General features: G+C 42.0%; 1 protein-coding gene across 2 annotated transcripts in view; it reads right to left on the bottom strand.

Annotated features, from left to right (window-relative positions):
* Positions 1–21,504, bottom strand: part of RBM20 (RNA binding motif protein 20) — a 199,261-nt gene extending 177,757 nt beyond the window's left edge. For both annotated transcript variants that reach the window (XR_010127465.1, XM_054436183.2), the window contains exon 1: positions 21,314–21,504. Coding sequence is in view for 1 of the 2 variants with exons in the window: in XM_054436183.2 (XP_054292158.1) it covers positions 21,314–21,504 (191 nt within the window). In the remaining variant the exon portion in view is untranslated. The remainder of the gene's footprint in view (positions 1–21,313) is intronic.
* Positions 21,505–23,223: the final 1,719 nt, after the last annotated feature.

Raw genomic sequence — 23,223 nt, 5'->3', positions numbered from 1 at the left:
TGCTGATAAGTATTTTAAGTCCTTTTTAATCTACAGATAACCCCTCCTGCTATTTTGATTCTTAAAATTTATTTGTTAAAGAAACCAGGGCTGCAGCACGTCCCATTTTCTGATTACCTGATTCATCTGCCCGATATCATTTGTACATGTTCCTGCGTCCCTTGTATTTTCTATAAACTGGTAGTTAAATCTCAAGCCTGCCAAGACATTAAGATCGATCAGTGGGTTTGAATTTTATCAGTATGATCCCTCCACTATGAAGAACCCCATCAGCTGCACCTAATAGCTTAGTAGCCATTAACAACCACATTGTCTAAACTCATTATTCCCCAGGGGCTGCAAAATTCTAATGTTCATTCCTTCTGTATTTATTAGATGGCATTCTTCTATGAAGAATTTTCTGACTGGTCATGGTGACTCATGCCTGTAATCCAACACTTTGCGAGGCTGAGGCGGGAAGATCACTGAAGCCAGGAGCTTGAGACTAGCTTGGGCAATATAGGGAGACCAGCTTGGGCAATATAGGAAGACCCTATCTCTACAAAAAAAAAAAAAAAAGTAGCTAGGTGTGGTGACATGTAGTCCCAGATACTCAGGAGGCTGAGGTGGGAGGATGGCTTGAGCCCAGGGGGTCGAGGTTACAGTGAGGTATGATGGTGCCAGCCTGGGTAACAAACAGAGCAATACCCTGTCTCTAAAAAGACAGAGAGAGAGAGAGAGAGAATGAAGAAGGAGGAGAAGGAGGAGAGGAGGAAGAGAAAGGGGATGAAAGTTGGTTCCCCAGCATCCTATAGTGGAAACTACTGAATTTTTATTTTTTTATTTTTATTTTTTTAATTTTTTTGAGACTCACTCTGTCGCCCAGGCTAAAGTGCAGTGGCACCATCTCGGCTCACTGCAACCTCCACCTCCCAGGTTCAAGCAATTCTCGTGCCTCAATCTCCAGAGTAGCTGGGATTACAGGGGTTAGCCACCACACCCAGCTAATTTTTGTATTTTTAGTAGAGACGGGTTTTCACATTGGTCAGGCTGGTCTCAAACTCCTGACCTCAGGTGATTCCCCCCTCTCAGCCTCCCAAAGTGCTGGGATTACAGGCATGAGCCACCACACCCGGCCGAAACTACTAAATTTTTTTAACTCATAGATTTTGCATACGTTAATATATTTGATGTATGTAAATCCACTACAGTTATTATTTTTAATGCCCAAATTGTTCAATATTTGGACAGGGGGAGCCCCTTCAATTAGCTTCTGAGTACTTCTCACAGGACACACTGGTGTTTGATAGTTTCTTTGCTTTCTGATACAACAAGATACTCCAGCTCATCTTGTACACTTTCTGCCCCAGGCCTGGAATCAGCCATTTTTCTAAGGATTCTTAGTTTCTTTTTAGCAGAAACGATGTACTTAGAGGCCATAATCTGGATGTTACAGGTGCTTATTGCTTCTAGGTTTGTCATTATTTCTAGGCTGTTCAGTAGACAAGGTTAGAAAATATTTTTTTATTTGTTTAAAAGAAAATACATCAGGAGTTCTTATTAATATTTCCAATTCAAATTTAGAATTACAGGATTTTCATTTAATATCTTGATGGTAAAACTGTTGTCACTTTTTTTGTATACTGAAAATTTTGGTTTCTAATGATTGCAACATAATTACTCTTATTATATATTCATATGTTTATGTGGGTGTGTGTGGATATATATTAGTGTCAGTACAGTTCTATCAAGGGATTTTTACTGACAATATTACTGAAAACAGCTCAAGATTAATTTGGCATTCACTTTGACCATAAGATATTCCACTAGGGATGTATAATTAAATTGTGTTTTCAAGTTATCTGAAATAATTGTGTGATTAAACCACCAACTTGATACATAAGTTTGTTTCACTTTACTCTTGATTTTTTGGGATTACTTTTGTCCATGTTGATTTAATTTTTTTATAATTAAGACAAATATCTATAAGGTTCCAAAGTCAAATCTATAAAACAAAACACATTCGGAGAAGTCTAGCTTCTATCTCTGACCCACTCTTCCATTTCCTCCCTACCCATACAGGTAAATATTTTTATTAGTTTATTCTTCTATTTTTAAAAAATTATAAGCAAGTACATGTGTATTTCTTAAATAACAGATAGCGTGCCATCCACTTTTTCTGCACTCTGCTTTTTCATTTAATAGTACGCCCTGGAGATCATTCCATAGCAGTACACAGAGATCATCCCCCTTCCCTGTCACTGATACCTAGAATACTGTGTTCTATGTATCAGGGTGTGGAATGTGTATACAACTGGTTATCTTCTCTGTAAGAAAGCAGGGTGATGGCTGAGCATAGTGGCTAACACCTGTAATCCTAGCACTTTGGGAGGCTGAGATGGGTTGGATTGCCTGAACTCAGGAGGTCGAGACCAGCCTGGGCAACACCCCGTCTCATACTAACATACAAAAAATTAGCTGGGTGTGGCGGCGTGCACCAGTAATCCCAGTTACTTGGGAGGCTGAGGCAGGAGTATTGCTTGAACCCGGGAAGCGGAGCCAAGATCGCACCATTGCACTCCAGCCTGGGCGACAGTGTGACACTCCATCTCAAAAAAAAAAAAAAAAAAAGAAAGGAAGGAAGAAAGAAAGCAGGGTGAGAGGAAGATGAATATATATTCATATTTGCTTCAGTGACCACAGGGGACAGATTTGAGGGATGTCCAATGTAGGGATGAACAGGAAGATCAGAGTCTACAGGCTGCCTAATCTCAGACACTGTGTTCTGCGAATCAGTATAAAGGAAGGAGGATGATTGTTTACTCAACCCATTCCCTGTTGATGGACTTCTGGGTTGTCTCCAGTCTTTTGCTATTGCAAACTGTGTCATGATGGAGAAGCTTGTGCCTGTGTCTTCCTAAAAATTTTTGTGTGTGTATCTTGGGATAGATCCTATAATAGGATTGATTGGTCAAAAGGTAACCCACATGTACTTTTGCTAGATATTGCCAACTTCTCCATAAAGGTTGTATCATTTCACGTTCCCTACCATAAAGTGATACGTTTTACATGCTGACAAGTTTTCTTTAATTCTTCCAAAATCTCAGGAGCTTTAATTAACAACCTCTGAGAGAACTGTTAATGAAAGCCATCTGATTCAATTCTCTACATTTTAGACCAAGGAAATCTCTTTTGAGAAAGGGCAGTGATGTGCTCAAGGAACTGCCTGACCCAGTTTGGCACTTTACACGTAATCTCTCTCTCCCCTAGTGATGTCAGAGAAATCAGCATAGTGTTAATATTCGGTTTGAAAATATGATAGATTAGTTTAGGTCTTTGTGAACTGCAAGTGGCTTCCTGAATTGGAAATGAAAGTTCACTGGGGGAGGAGAGCTTCTCAGTGCTTTCTCCTTTCCTCATCCCTTCACAGCCTTTCTAACAAAGCACAGATCTGATTTGGAATTTAACGGTACCAGTCAAGTGCTGGCTCCTATCCACACCAACACTGCTGAAGATCATCTTCCTCGAGCGTCCTCCCAGCAGCTGAGATTAGGCAGCATATAGACTCTGCCACTCAACCCCACTATCTTTTTTTTTGAGACCAGTCTTGCTCTGTCACCCAGGCTGGAGTGCAATGGTGTGATCTCAGCTCACTGCAACCTCCGCCTCCTGGGTTCAAGTGATTCTCCTGTCACAGCCTCCTGAGTAGCTTGGATTACAGGTGCCTGCCAACACGCCTGGCTAATTTTTTGTATTTTTAGTAGAGACAGGGTTTTGCCATGTTGGTCAGGCTGATCTCAAACTCCTGACCTCAGGTGATCCGCCCACCTCAGCCTCCCAAAATGCTGGGATTATAGACGTTAGCCACCATGCCTGGCCCCTACTTTCAACATCTCTCAAATCTCACCCTGTGGTCACTGAAGCAAATATGAATACATATTCACCTTCCTCTCACCCTGCTTTCTTACAGAGAAGGCAGCCAACCGTATGCACTTTCCACACCCTGATTTTTGCCCTTATATATTCTTGAGACTTCTCTGTATCAGTACCCCGAGATGGTCCGAATAGTATTTGGAGGACGTAGCCAAGTGTTATTCACAAATCCCCTATTGCTGGACACACGGTTGTTCCGATCTTTTTTGGCCTTTATGTCTAGGGACTGAGCCCAGGCCTGCTGCTCTCCCTTCACCATCAAGATCCCACCAAATACACAATTCAGATCCCAGCCTAAGGGGTTCTGGCTACACTGGCAACTGCCGGAGCTGGGCCATGAGAAGAGCACCAAGTCACGGGTGCCCAGGGAGAGTCTTACTTCCAAGAACCCCACAGGAGCAGAGGCTACGATCTTCTAACACCTTCCACTTTCAGTTTCCTGAATCACAAAACTCAGACCCTGAAGCCCATATAGTTCATATCCTAGGTGGGCTCAGAGAGGGAACAAATGCCACCACATAACAATCACTAAAGTCAGTATTTTTACCTATAGTTCACTTAGTCATTCAACAAATATTTAGTGAGCATCTTCCAGGTGTCAGGAATTGCTCCTAGGCCCTGGGGGGTAAATCACTGAGTACAACTCTCCTGCCATTGGAGAGCTTATGTGGTGGGGGCAGGGTGAAAGGAGCCATAATAGACAATAAGAACATAATAAATGAGTAAATTATATAATTTGTCAGAACAGCGGTCCCCAACCTTTTTGGCACCAGAGACCAGTTTTTTGGAAGACAATTTTTCCATGGACTATGGTGATAGGGGATGGTTTCGGGATGATTCCAGCATATTGCATTTATTGTGTACTTTATTATTACATTGTAATATATAATAAAATAATTATACAACTCACCATAATATAGAAGCAGTGGGAGCCCTGAGCTTTTTTCCTGCAACTAGATGGTCCTATCTCGGGGTGATGGGAGACATGACAGATCTTCAGGCATTAGATTCTCATAAGGAGCATGCAACCTAGATCCCTCCTATGTGCGGTTCACAACAGGATTTGCCCTCCTATGAGAATCTAATGGTGCCACTGATCTGACAGGAGGCGGAGCTCAGGCAGTAATGCGAGTGATGGGGAGCAGCTGTAAACACAGATGAAGCTTCACTTGCTCGCCCACCACTCACCTCCTGCTGTGTGGCCTCGTTCCTAACAGGCCACAGCCTGGTACCAGTCCATGGCCTGGGGGTTGGGGATCTTTATGCTAGAAGACAACAAGTGGAAAAAATAAAGCAAAATAAGACAGCCTGGATGGGAAGAGATGGGTTCAAGATGCGATTTAAATAGGGTGGTTGGAGTAAGTCTCATTGAGGAATCGTGAGCAATCACTTATTTTCCAGGCAACTTCTTTTTTTTTTAAGCTGCCACAAGTCGACTCTCATTATTACTGCTACAGTTAAACTGTCATTATTGCAAATGTCAAGGCAATAATAAAGCAGTATCTTGGTGTTGCTGTTGTCTTGATTTGTGTTATTTTAGAAATTGCTTGAGGCCGAACACGGTCACTCACACCTGTAATCCCAGCACATTGGGAGACTGAGGCAGAATGATCACTTGAGCCCAGAAGTTTGAGACCAGCCTGAGCAACATGGTGAAAACCTAACTCTACAAAAAAAAATCCAAAAAAAATTAGCCAGGCATGGCGGTGCACACCTGTAGTCCCAGCTCCTTGGGAGGTTGAGGTGGGAGGATCAGTTTGCACTGCAGCCTAGGTGAGAGTAAGGCCCTGTCAAAAAAAAAACAAAAAAAAAAAAAGAAGAAGAGGAAGAAGAAGAAGAGGAAGAGGAAGAGGAGGAAGGGGAAGGGGAGGAAGAGGAAGAGGAAGAAGAGGAAGAGGAAAGGAAAGAAAAGAAAAGAAAAAAGAACAGAAATTGCTTGAAATAGGCAGATGCTAGCTTAGGGCTTAGAAACTTTTTTTTGAGATGCAGAAATGTAACATTGAAAGCACTGATGCAAGCAGGTTTTAAGGAGTGTTCCTAGTGGTCATTTCCACCATTTATCCTATTTGGATCAAATCTTTCAGAAATTCAGCCTGGAAATTGCCTGCACACAATCTGACCTCTGGCTGGAGATGACAGCATGAGACAAAAAGTTGGTTTACATGAGGACACATGTATTCAGTACTGATTTCCTACCAAGGCATGTTCACCTGTCATCTCATTGACTATTTGAACAAGCCCCATACCTTGGTCTCCCTTTAACCCGTGTGGACTCTAAGAAGCTAAGTGCTACCTCTGGTCACACAGTGGCTTGACAGTGGAGCCCAGAGCAGATCTGAAGTTTACGACTTTCCGCATTTATATTCCTCTTGTATGGCCTCTCCAAACATAAATGTCTGTCTAGCCCTTTCAGACACGCAGTCCAAATAAAACATAAGCTGGAGAAAACCAAGCTTTGGCGTCACATCAGGTCTCACCCATGAGACCATCCTGACTAGTATTTCTCATCACCAAGTCAGTTAGATTGAAAGTTCAGTTCCTCATTCCCAGATATTCAACACACTGTGTGCCAGGGGCTCTGCTAGGTGATAAGGATAGCAAAGATGAATGGCAGTGGCCTTGACTGCAAGGACTTTTTCCATGGTCTTTATGGGAGACAGGCAAGAGGAGAGCACGGACAAATGCTACAATGGGAGCCACAGACAATTACAGGAAGAGGGACACTCAGCCCTCCTTCCTGCTTAGGGTTGGGGAAAGTTCCCTGGAAGAGGTGAGGTCTAAGCAGAATTCAGAATGTTCTAGTTGAGGAGAGGGAAAGAGGGCAGCCAAGAGAGGACAGCAAGTTCTGGAGCTGGAGGGCTGAGTGGGGCAGATCTGGAAAGGCCTTCCGCGCAGTCTGAACCTTAACCTAAAGGCCAGGAGAAGCCACAGCAGGGCTTCCAGCAAGCAGAGGACAAGATCAAGACTGTGCTGCTGCAGAGAAAGAAGGAGCAGAGCCCAATCCAGCAGGAGGCCGGGGGAGAGCTGGGAGGCCTGAACTAAGGGGACAGCAGTGGGCAGGGACAAGGAGGGGGAAATTCAAACGAAAAAGAGGAGGGCGCGCAACTTGGAAGGAGTCAGAAAGCCTGGCTCTGAGCCCGGGATCTCCAATCATTGGCTAGGTGACCGTGAGCTACTCCTAGTTACTTAATCCCTACCTACTTCACAGGGTTGTTGGAGGATTAACTGGGATAACCTAGAAGGAAACAAAGTGCCCTGTGAATGCTACAGACTGCAAAATACAGAGCCATTCACTCACCCCCCAGCACTGTTGCATCATGGCTAGGAGACGTCAAATTACCCTCACAGGTGTGTAAGTTTCCCCTGTTCCACTCAACTGCTCTAATACTTTGGCTGGCCTTTGGTAAATCCAGTCTCCTTTCTGGACCTCATCACCTTTTCTGTAAAATAAAAGAGCTGACTCAGGTGATTTTTAGGGTTTCTTTCAGTTTGAAGTTCTGCAGTTTTGTTGTCTTATTCATCTTGTGTCCCAACTTCCATGGCCATAATTACTTGCCAAATGAAAAACTATTGAAGGAAGATTCATCAACAGAAGAAAAAAAAACTAAACTAATGAGTGACTGATTCTGAAAACAAAGATGAAAAAGTGTGTATTCTTTAAACACCTTGAAGTGTTACATTAACATGCTTCGTTCAATGACATAGTAATTCACCCAAACAATGATTCTTATGTACAATATTTGTGATCCTAAAAGGTTAAATTATCATTGGCCTAGAAATTTACCCAAGAGAAGCTGAAAGATATGTCCAGATAAAGACCTGCAAAGGAATGTTCATACCAGCTTCATTTGTAATAGCCAAAACCTGAAAACAACCCAAATGTCCATCAACAGATGGATAAAGAGTTTGCACTATATCCACAAAACAGAACACTACTCAGCAAAGTAAAAGGCCCAAAGTTTTGATACAAGAAACAACATAGATGAACCTTAAAATCATTATGCTGAGAAAACCCATAAAATGGGAGAACATATTTGCAAATTATACACCTGATAAGGGCCTACTCTCCAGAATTTTCAAAGAACTCTTACCATTCCAAAACAAGAATGTAAAACACCCAGTTTTAAAATGGATGATAGATTTGAGTAGACATTTCTCAAAAGAAGATATACAAATGGCCAACAAGCCAACAGGAAAAGAAGCTCAATATCATTAGTCATTACTGAAATACAAATCAAAACCACATTGAGATACTACTTCATACCCACTAGGATGGCCATTAAAAAAAAAAAAAAAAAAACAGGCCGGGCATGGTGGCTCATGCCTGTAATCCCAGCACCTTGGGAGGTCAAGGCAGGTGGATCACGAGGTCAGGAGATCGAGATGATCCTGGCTAACATGGTGAAATCCCATCTCTACTAAAAATACAAAAAATTAGCCAGGTGTGGTGGCATGTGCCTGTAGTCCCAGCTACTTGGGAGGCTGAGACAGGAGAATTGCTTGAACGCAGGAGGCAGAGGTTGCAGTGAGTCGAGATCATGCCAATGCACTCCAGCCTGGGTGACAGAGTGGGAGACAGCCTGGGAGACTCTGTCTCAAAAAACAAACAAACAACAACAAAAAATAAAAACAGAAAATAACAAGTGCTGGCAAGGATGTGAAGAAATTGGAACCTTCATTCATTGCTGGAGGGAATGTAAAATGGTGCAGGGCTTTGGAAAGCTATCTGGAGGTTCCTCGATAAATTAATCATTGAGTTACTATATGACCGGCCAGGTGCGGTGGCTGACGTCTGTAATTCCAGCACTTTGGGAGGCCGAGGTGGGTGGATGACCTGAGGCCAGGAGTTTGAGACCTGACTGGCCAACATGGTGAAACCCCATCTCTACTAAAAATATGAAAATTAGCTGGGTGTGGTGGCGGGTTCTTGTAATCCCAGCTACTTGGGAGGCTGAGGCACAAGAATCGCTTGAGCCTGGGAGGCTGAGGTTGCAGTAAGCCAAGATCATGCCACTGCACTCCAGCCTGGGTAACAGAGCAAGATTCCATCTCAAAAAAAAAAAAAAAGAATTACCATATGACCCACCAATTCCACTCAAAGATATATGCCCAAAAGAACCAAAAACAGATGTTCAAACAAAAACTGGTACAAAAATGTTCACAGTAGCACTATTCACAATAGTAAAAAGGTGGAAAAACCCAAATGTCTATCAATAGATGAATGGACAAAGAACACATTATCTCTACCTATGCAATGGAATATTATTCAGCAGTAAAAAGGCAGGAAGTGCTGACACATGACACAGTATGGATGAACCTTGAAAGCACGATGCCATGTGAAAGAAGCCAGACACAAAAAGCCACATATTATGTGATCCCATTTATATGAAATCTCCAGAATAGGCAAATCCATAGGGAGGGAAAGTAGATTGGTTTCCAGGGACTGGGGAGAGGTGGGAATGGGAAACAACTGCTTAGTAGGTATGAAGTTTCCTTTTGAGGCAATGCAAACGTTTTGGTACTGGAGAGTGGTGATGGTCGCATAACACTGTGAACGCACTGATGTCACTAAATTATGCACTTTAAAATAGTGGAAGACGAAGACACACACACACGGAGTACATACTTGGATTTCATTTCTATAAAATTCTAGGAAACGCAAAGAAAGCAAATCAGTGGTTCCCTGAATGTGAAGGGGGATAAGGAGAAGAGGGAAAGATAAATTATAAGAAGTATGAAGAAACATTGTGGGGTGATAATTTTTTTTTTCGAGATGGAGTTTCGCTCTTGTTGCCCAGGCTGGAGTGCAATGGCGTGATCTCCTCAGCTCACTGTAACCTCTGCCTCCCGAGTTCAAACGATTCTCCTGCCTCAGCCTCCAGAGTAGCTGGGATTTCAGGCGCCCACCACCACGCCCGGCAAATTTTTTGTATTTTTAGTAAAGATGGAGTTTCACAATGTTGGTGGCCAGGCTGGTCTCGAACTCCTGACCACAGGTGATCCATTTGCCTCGGCCTCCCAAAGTGCTGGGATTATAGGCGTGAGCCACCACACCCAGCCAACAATGTCTATTATTATCTCAATTGTTTAATGGTTTAATGGATCCTGATGGATGCTTTAAACATGTGCAGCTTACCATACTTCAATTATACCTCTTAAAATTGAAAAAAAAAAAAAAAGACCAAAAAAAGTTTTAAATTTTATTATTAGACCACTGAATTGTTAGCATTATTGAATTGCTATTTGAAATACACTGAGAAACTCATGGTTTAAAGGATTTTTACCGTAAACCCTGTCGCAGATCAAAAGCCACAATCCTTCCCCGATTTATTCAGTCTGGTTGTTACAGACCATGGTTTCTTAAAGCAAAAGAACACTTGTAACAATGTCTGCAAAGATGGTTCAAAAAGTATGTCTGGCAGAGACTAGCTGAGCTTCATGTGTCCTTGTTTCAAGTCAGGAATTCCTTTTGCTATGAATAGGAGCCTTGGACACTTTAATCATTGCAGAATTCTGGTTTTCTGAATTGGTTCAAAAATGGTCTGGTAGAAGTTGGCAGACACTTAGCAAATCAAACTATCGTATCTGTTATTATTTTAGCACATGCTGAGAGGATTATAAGTGTTTATGTGCTCTCTGTGAGCATCAAATTTAGGTCTTGTTTAACATGCATAACAAGCAGAGTAAGACAGTGAATCAAATGCCAGAGTCAGATTTGTTCATGGAATTTAAATTGGGATATAGATTTCACTTTAAACCAAAGCTGTACTTAAAGTTATAAGGGGGAAAAAAAGGGCGGGGGTGGGGGACGGAAACAGGAAAAAAAGTTTTAATTGGATTGCTTAGTTTGTCTTAAATTTGACCTACTTTCAGATTTATTTTAGCCATTTGTTTCTATAATATTTTCTTGTTAAGTGATGGATTTTCTATAAATTAAGGATACAGATATTTACAGAGAGAAGACAGGATTGCTTGAATTAGTATAACATTTTTATTCCAAGCCCCATTCCACCATGTTTTCATAAATACTATTTTTCTTAGCTTTCCTGGGTCCTAGTAAGGTTGTGCCTCCGTTTCCTCATCTGTATGATGGGGAGAATAACACACTTATCTCACAGGATTATTATTGAAGTAAATGGATTGAAAATACATAAACTGTTTAGAATAGTGGCTGGCACACAGAAAGCACTCTATAAATGTTAGTTGTTATTGACTTTATTATTACTGCTCCCTTTAACAGATAAGAACACTGACGCTCAGGGTTAGTAGTGGCAAAGCTGAATCCAGAACATAGGATCATGCCTGCTCCTGCTCCTTTTCACTACTCCACACCACCTTTTTCACCCATACATATTTTGTGTATGAAAATAGGAGTACCAAAGTGGAACAGGCAAAAATAGCTGTGTAACTTAAATCTAAAAAACATGAACAAACTGCTAGTCATTGACCAGCCCCAAGACTCACCCAGTTTAGGCACCGGGGTAAGTCATCAGTCATTTTTAAAGCCTGCTTCATACAGTGATTTTGAAAACGGAGTTAAAAGGCTTCTGCAAAGAACCAACATAACTTCAAGAGGATGCCCAAAAAAATCTGATGAGCAGTACAAATTACATCAGTATCCACTTATTTCCATTAGCATTAAAATGGACATTAAAAGGCACTGCAACTCAAGAGTTGGAATGCCTCCTATAGAGTTAAATGGGAAGTAGCTGACCCATCGATCAAGTCCTGTGAAGTCAGGACTAGAAAAATCCAGAGGCTCTAGATAATATCTATGGGCTGACACAGTGCAAACATATTTGCAAGGCTGTTTGATATAAACTGTGTGTCCAAAGTCATGCATTCTAAAGTGATCCACATATTTCATTACAATTGCTCCTTAAATATTTAATCAAATTAAAAGACAAAGCCACTAGATGAAAGTCTGCCGGAACATAGGATATTCAGAGGGTCTCACGGTAGCACCTCTGCAGACAACTTACTACTTATCACAAACAGAAAAATGTCTGTCTACAGTGGAGCAATCCGGTGGCTGCCATGTTAAACAAGGGATCGAACTCTTAGCCTATCTTTGCCAAAATGTTTAACCTGGATCTGGTCACGAAGAAACAACAGTTACAGCCACATCATGGTTCATTCTCCAAGACAACTAGCGTGTAATCTTCAGCATTGGAAAGTAGAAAGAGGTGGGTATACTTGGTAGATTAAAGAGAAGAGATGGCTGGCGCAGTGGCTCATGCCTGTAATCCCAGAATTTTGGGAGGCTGAGGCAGGAGGATCGCTCACGTCCAGGAGTTCGAGACCAACCTGGGCAACATGGTGAAACCCCGTCTCTACAAAAAATACAAAAATTAGCAGAACGTGGTGGTGCACGTCTATAGTCCCAGCTACTTGGAAGGTTGAGGTGGGAGATTGCTTGAGCCAGGGAGGTCAAGGCTGCAGTGAGCTGTGATTGCACCCTGTACTCCAGCCTGAGTGACAGAGGGAGACCCTGTCTCAAAAAAAAGAGAAAGACATTATAAACAAATGCAAAAAAAAAAAAAAAAGCTATATGAGACATTATCTGACAAATGAAAAAGTTAAAAACCTAGTGTTTATTAGAAAAAAATTAAATAAGACTAATTTCCTGAGCTATGATAACAAAATTATAGTTATACAAATTACTTTCAAATAGTTCAGGAAAAGAAAAAGCAAGAGAGAGCACACTCAAGGGCAAGCAAGAATGCAAATATAGTCCCCCCAAAGCAAGGTTTACTTTTTAAAAATACAGTCCAAATTATATCCTTGGTTGAAACAAATTTGAAGCAGAGTGGGAATTGGGGTGGCAGAAATAATAACGGGCATTCCTATAATTGGCTTGGGAGTAAGAAATAAAATGTGTTTCACTTCCTTTAAACATTAGTTATGCTTTTACATCTCAAAAGGTTCATCTTTAAACCACAGCTTGAAGGTGTTAAGAGGACGTTTCTGGGTATGAAAGGAAGGTAGGTATTGGGTTTTTCCTCTATTAAGGATCTGGGAAAAAAGAGTAACCTTTAACCAAGAAGAGCAGAGAAGAAAATGTGATGGTTGGCTTCTGTTCGGCAGGAAGGAACAGAGCATGAGATGCCCAGGAGAGACCCAGTCTACTGCCACTCCCATAAAAGTCCCATGTGGGTGGGCGGGCAGGACGGGGTGAGAGGAGATAACACAACCAAGGATGATTTTCTCAACCCTCTTAGGGGAAGTGAGTAGACTAAGGCCCGTACATACATGGTTAATTTATGAATGCCTCCATTTCTCTCTCCTCCATTCCCAGGATGACAAAAGGGTGGCCTAGCAGAAAATATAAGAGACAGAAATACAGGGATTCTCATCCCAGCCTGATGACTCCCTCACTGTGTGACCTTCAACAATTCACTTGACTTCTCTGATGCTCATTTGTCTTACCTAGAAAAACAGGAAGGCTGGGCTAAAACAGCTCTCAGCTACCTTCCAGGACTAAAATCTAAGATGCTAAAGGGCAGCTCAGTCTTCAAGACAGTGCAATACCAATGTGAAATGTCTACTCCTTCTGTTCCTGTTTTTAGAAATTAAATACTCGAAGGTACAGATGGTTGGGAAAAGAAATAGATAAAGAAAAAAATAGTTTTATTATTTTCTTTTATTGTAAAATACATGCTCACTGAATTTTAAAAAAATAGACAATGTTAAAAAGGAAGAAAAAAAGACAAATCACTCTAATTGCCCCATCCAGAGTTAGAACTACTGTTAATGTTCTTTACATTTGTTCTTCAGATATTTTTTAAGGCTGGCAGGCACCAGTACACACTCATACACATCTTTTCAAAAACAAACATGAGATCTTTGCATACATGATGTTTGTAATTTTTGTAGTTAATATTATACGGTTCTCCTTCCATATCAATCAATGCAAAATAACAGCATGATTCTAATGGTTGAGTAGTACATGACCTTATACCTACACATGGTTTATTTTTCCAACTGAGAAACATTTAAGTGGTTTCTAATTTTCACTCTACTAGACAGTGTTGCAATAAATATTATGTTCATCCTCATGTATGTACATATTTGAAGACTTTAAATCAAGATTTAATCACAGACTTCTCTCCCTTTTTAGGCAGAAGGTTAAAATATTGATCATTTCAAATATCAAATAAAGTTTCTCCACAACTCTGCTATTGCCAGTGCAGGAGGATGCAGCATTGGCCCCACGGCGCCCACATCCTGGCTCTGGAAACACTCGGTCTCCTGATTCAGTGAGGCTACACAGAAGCATGAGGCCCAGCTTTGGGACAACTATGACATCTGCAAGGCTGCAAAGAGGTTTTAGGGCGAGCTCCAGGCTGGTCTCTGTGGCCAACTGACTGTGCGTCACAGTTCAGGAGTCCCTGCAGTAGCCACAGCCGTGCTCCTATAAAACGTTTGTGTGTCCTATGTTTACATTCTCTGCCTCTGAAACCAACGATGTCACCAAACACACTCCCGTTGGCCTGTGTTTAACACAATCCAATTCAGACACATGAAAATTATTGTCTCTGTCTCCTAAGCTGAAAGTGCTACTTTCAGTTTGTTAAAGTAAATGTTAAAGTACTTACTTTAACATTCCAAAAAATTATTCTTATACCAAAAACAGTTTTAGAGATTGAAGAACAGTATAAAACTTCTTCCTGTTCACTGACATTAGTGTTTATTTTTCTGACTTTTAAGATTATGTCACTGATCCAAATATTCTTTGTGAATGCTAGAGAAAGCATTTCATTCTCTTTTTTGTGGTTATTGTTGTTTTCATGGGTAATCAATGTCACAAATATGTACCTGTGTCCATGGCTAAATTTAATTGATGTGGGACATATTCTGTATCAGGTGATGGAAGAAGTAGATGGAGGGAGGCATTCTACATTGGTGATCACTCCACAATTTTGCTAAGATTTGCACAAGAGCCACCTAATTTTATTCTTGGAAGAAACTGCAATTGATCATTTCCAATCCCTGGAGAGGCTAGATTAGGAAGGTTAATTGGCTTGTCCAGGTCACTGACTCCCAGTCCAGAGTTTTTTCCTCTGTGGCACTCCTCGACAGAAGCCCAATAATTAATTTAGAGCAAAGATGCTCATTTTACATCTGAAAACATCAGACTGATCTTAAATCATTCTGTTCAATAATTAATTCAAAATAAACCAAAGGAGGGGATTTAGTGAAACCAATGCATCTTTAAAATATATATTACCTAGTCTACTCCTGACACTGGAGGGCAGGTTGAAGGGCAGGTCTAACAAAACTTAAAAACATATTTGGGAAAGAGTCTACAGACAAGTTGCAAAACCAAAAAGTATTTAAGATGTCCAGACAGCAGCAATTGGAGGTTTCCAGGTTTGGGCCAGAGTGGGAAGTGGTAACTGAGAACTGATGGGTCATCAGTGTGATCAAGAGAAAGCAGGTGCAAAGAAAAGGCAGAAGCAAGTGGCCCTGGTACAGCCTTAAAGCAAATACCACATTAAAGAAGGCAAAAGTGGAAACTATCTTCAGGGGGTGATAACCACTCCCAAACACATGCATGATCTCCTGCCTTTTGCTTCTGAACACGTGGAAAGATTGATTTGTCCAACTGAGCTCTGAGTTATTAACACATCCTCATGAAAGTTGCTTAACTGCTCCCTTTTTGCCCATAAAGTACATTAGCACCAATATGTGCCATCTCCCCTACAGATCTGCTGTCAGCAAGTTGGAAAAGTTGCCTTAGAAACCATCAGGGGACTTACTTATCTTATAAAATCCATCAGGAGTTGTAGGTAAGAGGAAGATCAACCAACTTGACTGTAACTTCCACCGCGGTAAAGAGTTTATCATATTAGATGGATATATGCAACATATCCAAGACACACAAAAATTATTTGGGGGGAGGGGTCCTCCTCGCTTTCACCTCCTCCCCCAACAGCTGGCAGTGATAACTTGTCCCTACACTTGCTGTGTGTAAACTTTGAAGACTAAAATCTTGTACAGCTCCTTAGCTGGGTGGAATTTAAACAGTGACCACCCATGGAACCAGTCAAACTATCAGCTCACCAACAATACCCCCGTGGTGGTGTTGCAAACCAAATTCACATTCCTGATTCAAAAACATATCTTCTTAATTAGGATCAGAATCTGCCAGTCTACTCACTGGTGGGAACAAGCAGTATTAGGCATCCAGGATAACATGCATATTCTCAAGATCCAGCCAGGTTCTTTAAACAGAAAGGGAACTGCCGTGTGCTCCTTTCTGCAAACCACTAATTACCATCTTTGCCGTGATTCTGGAATATGGATCATTTTACTTAATGCAAAACTTGTCAACACTCTATTCTAAACACAGCTACCAGTCACTCACACCAGCTGCAGATCCACATCAATTTTCCCTGTTAAAATACACAAAATAATATCAGTTAGACCATCCCCAATTAAATAATCACTGTGGCAGGAAATAAAAATCAGATTAAGCAGGATTTTGTGGTGTAGGAGACCATTCAAGCTTTTGTCTGGCAGGGACAGATGAAGGGAGAGGGGTGTCCTACTTCTGAACTTCTCTTTTGGGTTTTAACTCCAATATCTCAAGCTTCCTCCATTCTTACTTTCTATATTTAATTCAGTCCATTTTAATTTCTATCCCTTGATTAAACCCCAGTTCCCAACATTTTGTGTATTCTTGTTTATCAAACCTGTGAATTGAGCTATATCAATTTGTTCACTTGAGGACCGGCTGTTGTGGGCAGGGAAGAACATTAATTTAAACTGGAGTCAGGAACTTAAAGCCACAAAAATAAATAAATAAATAAATCAGAAGGAAAGAAAGAAACTGGATAATGTGGAATCATTTCCCTGTGAGTCAATCCTGGTTGGTTTTTTTCCGCCCCCTGGTGACTATTAGGACTGGCAAAGAGATCTTAACAGATCAGAGTTCACATTCCAATGGACAGACTTGGGTTTTTTAAATTGTTAATTAGATAAACTGTGAAGGAGGTAGCGAAAGAATACATGGATAGAAAAATAAAAGGTGTGATCAAATTCTTCTTCTTTTCCCCCCTACGGCACTGGCATTAGAACGGCTCTGTGTGCAACATATGCATAATCCTTTACTGTGACTAATGGGAATAATGTACTACATTTCATAACACTGATCTCTTTGGCAATTTGAGAAAAATTCACAAATAAATGACTATACATACTATCTAAAAATACTTATCACAACAAACCCTCAAGCAAAATTTCTTTTTCTGATAAAACTTTGGAAAGCTTTCTAGATAAGCAAAAGAATCGTTCAGGCTGCTAAGAAAATAGCCACCCCCCCCCCTTTTCTTCCCTATTGGGGTAAAGGCTTAATCCTCTCAGATGTTTTCCCTGCTGAATGCTTGTCTTATGTGCAGTTTAAGATGGTATTTAAAATTTTCAAAATTCCTTCTACAAGTATATTTCTATTTCCCCTAAAATTGGTCTCAAACTGATGTTAACTGGCACAGATGTTAGAAATTCCATCCTCTTTCCAGAAAGGACCAAGTATGAATGTAAGGGAATGTCCCTTTTTAGCAAATTCTTATTTCTTCTTTCTGACTCTGGATGTAATTGTCAGCATACCCATCAAAGTGGGTGAACATAATACACAACTTGCCTGCAAATGACTCCCTAACAGTTACACGGAGATCCTTCTGCAGAATGTCTGTAAAATTAGAGTCTGTAAATCGGAGTTGCTACTTATAACATTTTCTATTCCGAGTGAGGGGAACACTTTGCTCTGAAAATATAGACAGCCAGTGTTCTAATGCTATATGGAAGACTATAGATCAAAGAGATCAAAGCTGGATTCATGTTTTCATTAACTACAAACAGTTACACGCAGGTAACACTAGCCATCAAATGCTAAACCAAAAGTTTTTCTATTGTTTATTTTTATTCACTGCTTAAAAAATAATCTAGAAAAAAGTGTCATCTACACTCAAATTAAATATGCAAACTGATGCCACACATTAGCCAGGAATATTTTGCTGCAAATCAAGTAAGTTAGGAAAATCACCTCTACATTCACTTCATAAGAGGGGTGCACATGTTTGGTTTCTGTCCTCCATGACTAGTGGTATACTTTGTGGTTCCATCTGACAGCTAACTTCAACATTTCACACGGAATTGAGTGGCTCTGTTTTCATTCTAATGAGTGCTTTAAAACTGGCAACCTAAAACTTAAATTGCTGACGTTCATCAAGGTTAATAAATAGCTTCTTATAAATAAAGGATTAGGTTTGATATTAAAGCTCACGATTAAAACAAAATAATTTTTAAAATAAAACACTGTAAATGTTGGAGGGGATAAATCCTCATAAAACATTCACTGGAATGTTAATGTTTTCTTATTTCTGCTAGTATGGAAAAAAATATATATTTGTTAAGTTCTTAAATTATTCTGATTTCCTGACTTATCCCAAGTCTCCTCTTAGGGTATTATTTATATTTCTTGTTTCCTAAAAAGCCTAAATCGTGTTTTATATACAATAATGCCTCTATATTAGCCAATTTGGAGAATGTATGTTTAAAATAAAAATCTTATAAAATATTAATTATCTGTGTCTATATGTGGCTGATAATCTTTACAGTAAACAAGAGCAGAAAAGGTGTGGATGATTCTTAACAGAAGCTAAAAATACAATGACAAGGAAATGAAATCATTGTACTCCAGAGAAATTAACTCTAGATGCAATCTTCATAAGTACTAAGATTAGGTCCATAAAACAAACAAAATCAGTCTCATTATTAGTCATCATGCTTCATGTGTTTATCTTTGTAAATGTAGTATACGGCAGTTCTCTAAACACCAAATATAATATGTGAACAGGAACTGATTTTTATTATAATTGTTACTATGGTTTTTCCAAAGTCATTGACTTTGATCGAAAATAAAAGCCATTACTAATAAATCAGTAAACATAGACAGTAAGCAGAAAAATGTTTGTAATCTTCAAACGCACTATGCAACATGAAGAAGATTGATGTCGCCATCATTTTGAAAGCAATCAAAACTTCTCCTCTTACGAGTTACATAACGACCTCACTAAAATAACTAGAAAAAATAGAGTTTCTCTAATAATATTTAATATGTGTTCCATCAGAGGAGAATTTCATCCAAATCTGTAGCTCACAAAATTCCCCAAATCAATAGGCAGACAACTTGTTTTGCAGCCGAGCGCAGTAGCTCCACTATATTTTCTCAAAGATGGCTGATGCAAACCACACCTCATAACTACATAAAAATGGTTGCTCAGATGGACTTATGCAAAGGCAGTTTCAAAATAACCTGCTCAGATTCCGGCGCATTGAAGATGGACCTACGAAGCATTTGCGACATTATGTCTGGTTCCAGTGGAATTTCAGTGGATACTAAGGAGAGCACAAGCTCCAAATCATCCTTATAAAGAAAGACTGAAACGTCATTATGCAAACATCAAATCCTATGGGCATATTCACAGCCCTGGGACCTGGTCCCTGAACACTGATCCGTCACCAATGTAAAGCAAGCAAAGCCATGAGGCGCTTCCTGAGGTCTCCATCCTCCCCTGCAAGTAGAAGGGGCCATCTTTGAAAAGCTGAGTCTTTTCTTTTAAAATTAGATATTCCAAAGATGGGATTTTCAAAATGGGGGATGAATTTAGAGGGTAAATTATTATATGAGGCAAATAAAATATACTTTAAATGATCCATTTCCATAAAATGATATTTATTTTTCAACCTGGCAGTATTTCATAATCAGATGCCCTTCTACAAAGACTTATCTGTGAATATAAAGTTCCCATTTTTTTTCTGCTTAAAAGTAAATAATAGAAAAGTGCAGGGTAATTACAATACAGAAGCAATTTCAATTAACTTCATATGCAGCCTGATTTCAAGCTGCAAGACACTGGCTCCGTACGAAGCACATCAGAAGTTTCCAAATTAATAATTGGCCAAATTGGATTTTTCACTAAGTAAACTTTAAATTTTAAATAGTTTTTCTCTGTTGCTTTACATTTATATTAAGGAATAAAGAGAAATTTTAAGTATTGATGTACATAAATTGTCAATCATATTTAGTATTGGCTGAATAATTTGCAAAACAATAGAAAAGAATAATAATATGCAATATTTTCATTTTGGAATAGTTGGAAACTGTTTGTAGTTGAAAGTTATATAAAATACCCAATTAAAGCAAAAAGTTGTCACAAGTGGAGATTCAGTATTCCACCAGTCAACATAGGGAACCATTTTGTTCTGAAATATGATACCAGCGTTTTCTAATGTTAAACTTGAATTTTCACAATTCCTTCTATTAGATAAATCAGTCTTCAAAACAATAAATACTTAACTGCTATTTACTTCCATTTACACCCATCACTGGTTCTTTCTGTTACTAAGTTTTATTAAACTTACAGGGCTCAAAGCATCAGCGGAAAACCTCTGCTCTGTTCCATAAGGGTAAATTTTGCTGTACTTACGTGTATTTATTTAGTGTTGTCAGTTTCGCAGAGGTGCTCATCATTCACTTTCCTACACTTCTTCAACTAGTTTTGAAGACTTCATTACAAACTGAGTAAACCCTTAGGAGAGTAGAGATCCTTCAAATAAACCAACATTCTAGGCCCTAAACCGTCACACGAAATCTCAAAAGAACAAACAATACAAAGCATCACTGTTTTTACTTGTATGTTCCTCAAACGGGCTGAAAGAGCCTCTCGGGGCTTATTAACCACCCCCAGCCTTCTCAAAGCATTGGGAAGGCCGACCTGAGAATTCACGACCCAAGTCGCACGGGTCACCCGAGTCACAAGAAGGTAACATTAATGGAAAACCGTTGCGTAGCTAAACTCTTCGAAAGGGCCTTCTTGAAAAGTGTCTACACTTTCAGGGCAAAGTAAAATACGTTGTTTACAAACTGTCACCTCCCTTTTCACCCCAATGTCACCACTGGTTGGTTTCAGGGGCACCATGAAGGGTGGTTTAATTTTTGGCATTTTACTTACACACCCTCACGCGCGCGCACACACTCACGCACGACTCTCCATTCCAGCGTCCTCTTGGGACCAGAAAGATGAAATACAGTCGCTGGGCCATTTCCCCCCAATCTGAGCTATTTTAGTTCAAAATATCTAATACCATTCCTGAAGAGAAGAGAAAGGAGATAAGGAAAAACAAAATAATTTTCCCTAAAGAATTTGGCTCCCCTCTTTCCAGCCTAACAAACAACCAGAAGGACATCGACTCTGCCCAGAGGGGGTACGAGAAAACTTCAAACCCAAGGGGGGCGAGCGAAGTTCAGCAGGGACGGTAAATGAAGCCACAAAGGGGGCTCTCGGGGCGTGTCCCCAGGCGCACCCCTGGTCCCTGTTCCCTTCTCCCCTCTTACTTTTGGATGATCTGGGGTAGGCCGGCTTGGGGCGGGGGCGGTGGCTGGGGCGGCAGCGGCGGCTGCTGCATCCCTCGCGGGCCAGAGGGTGCCGGGGACGCCCGGGCACCAGGCACACTGCAGGCAACTCTGTCCGGCTGCTCCGGACCGCTGGGGTCCGCGTCCTGGCTCATGGCTGCTGCCAGCACCATGCGGGACGAGACTCGCCCGGGATCGCGGCGAGAGAGCTCAAGGGAGGGGCGGTCCCGGGCCACGGGCGCTCACTGGCCGGGGTCCCCGTGCCCAGTCCCCTTGTCCTTCCCGGTGGCGCGGGGAGGAGACGCGAGGGGCGGGGAGGAGGCAGTCCCGGCGGCGCCACCTCCTCCTCCCGCTGCTCCAGCTCGTCCGGGCCGGCCACGCGGGGGCGGGGGCCAGGGGGCGTCTCCCGACCGGCGGGAGCTGCTCTGCGGCCGGGGGCTGCTCAGCGCCAAGCTGGACCCAGGAACTCTGCCCGCCGACCCTGGGCGCAGGAAGCGGGGAGGGAGCGCGGCGTACGCCACCCGCCACAGTGCACCCTCAGGGTCCGTAGCCCAGCGTTCCACGGCGCAGCACACCGCGTGAGGAAGGCGACACACGCAGCCCGCGGCCCGCCGCCGCGCTCTCGCTCCACCCGGGAGCCCTGAGTCCTCCGGCTGTCCCTGGGGACGGTGCGCGCGGCCTCTCGTAGCTCCTGCCAAGCCCGGCGGACCGAGCGCGCCCGGGACGTCCGCGCGCATCGCCCGTGCAAAGTGTGCCGGGCCTGGCATCTGCTCGCGGCTGGAGCCCGGCCAGCGCCACTCGCGCCTGAGGCACCCGACCCCGAGGGGAAGAAAGCCTGGACTCGCCCCGAGGTGGGAGTTGTATTGTAACCCAGGTCTCAGATGACCATCCCCAGGGCTCTCCAAATTGTCAGTTCCAGCTGCTGATTTCAGGTGTCCCCGGAAGCAGCCGGTGGGGCCACCGTGGGTTTCTGGTTTCTTTTTCTCTTCACTTAAAAGACCCCGCCACGACCCCACGAGCGCAAAGACAAAACCATGCGTACATTTTATTCTTGTTATTTATTGGCCAAATCTCCGTGGAAATGTAAAGGATGAAAAAAGAGAGTTCGCCGACAACACGCCCTCTGAAGCCCTGTTAATTACCCTGCCGCCCGCGTGCGCCCGTCCACCTGCGCTCACCGGTTCACAGCTGTGGACGCGGACATCCTGCGGCCTTTCAAGGCTGAGAGCCACCCCGCAAGGTGCAGCTTAATGCCCTGGCGCGTGGGTGCGAATATGCGAGGCACCTGACACAGAAATGTCTACGGAGCAGAGAAAGACCAGAGAAAGCGGCCGCCCAGTAGACCTCACCGGCCGTCCGGCATACAGAAGTTCTAAGTCCTGACGCCAGCATCCCCGGGAAGTAGAGAAAAGCGTGTCTTGCGTGCCTGGAAAACCAGAGCCCAGGATGCCACATGGCCTGGAGAGGAGTTTGCTCGGGGTCTCCACCCAACTCATCTTCCTCCCCCAACCACGCGGAGGAAAATTCTGAAGATGGATTCCCTGAGACCTGGCAACTGCTTGAATTCCCTAAAAGACGCTTTCATTTCTCCCCAGACTGAGTTTCTAGCCTCAGGAAACTACGCCTCCGCCTCCGTTGATTTCTGCCATCATTCTCTCTTTCTCCTTCCTTCCCTCTCCCTTTTTTATCTTCCTCTCTCTCTCCTCTAATATAAAATGACACTATCAATTCCTTGTATTCATAAAGATCAGTTTGCCACAGTTCGCAAAATTGAGCCTCACCAAAACAAACAAAAACAAAACGAAAACATGAAACAGGTAGGCTGGTCCGAAGGTAGGTAGTTAGCTCAATTGATTGTTCTGTTCGTTACAGATAGAGCTCCTTGTTCTACT

This window comes from Pongo pygmaeus, chromosome 8 (genome assembly GCF_028885625.2).
Source record: "Pongo pygmaeus isolate AG05252 chromosome 8, NHGRI_mPonPyg2-v2.0_pri, whole genome shotgun sequence".
Classification (NCBI taxonomy): domain Eukaryota; kingdom Metazoa; phylum Chordata; class Mammalia; order Primates; family Hominidae; genus Pongo; species Pongo pygmaeus.
Note: the sequence above shows the minus strand (reverse complement) of the source record. Positions and strands in the feature narration are given on the sequence as shown.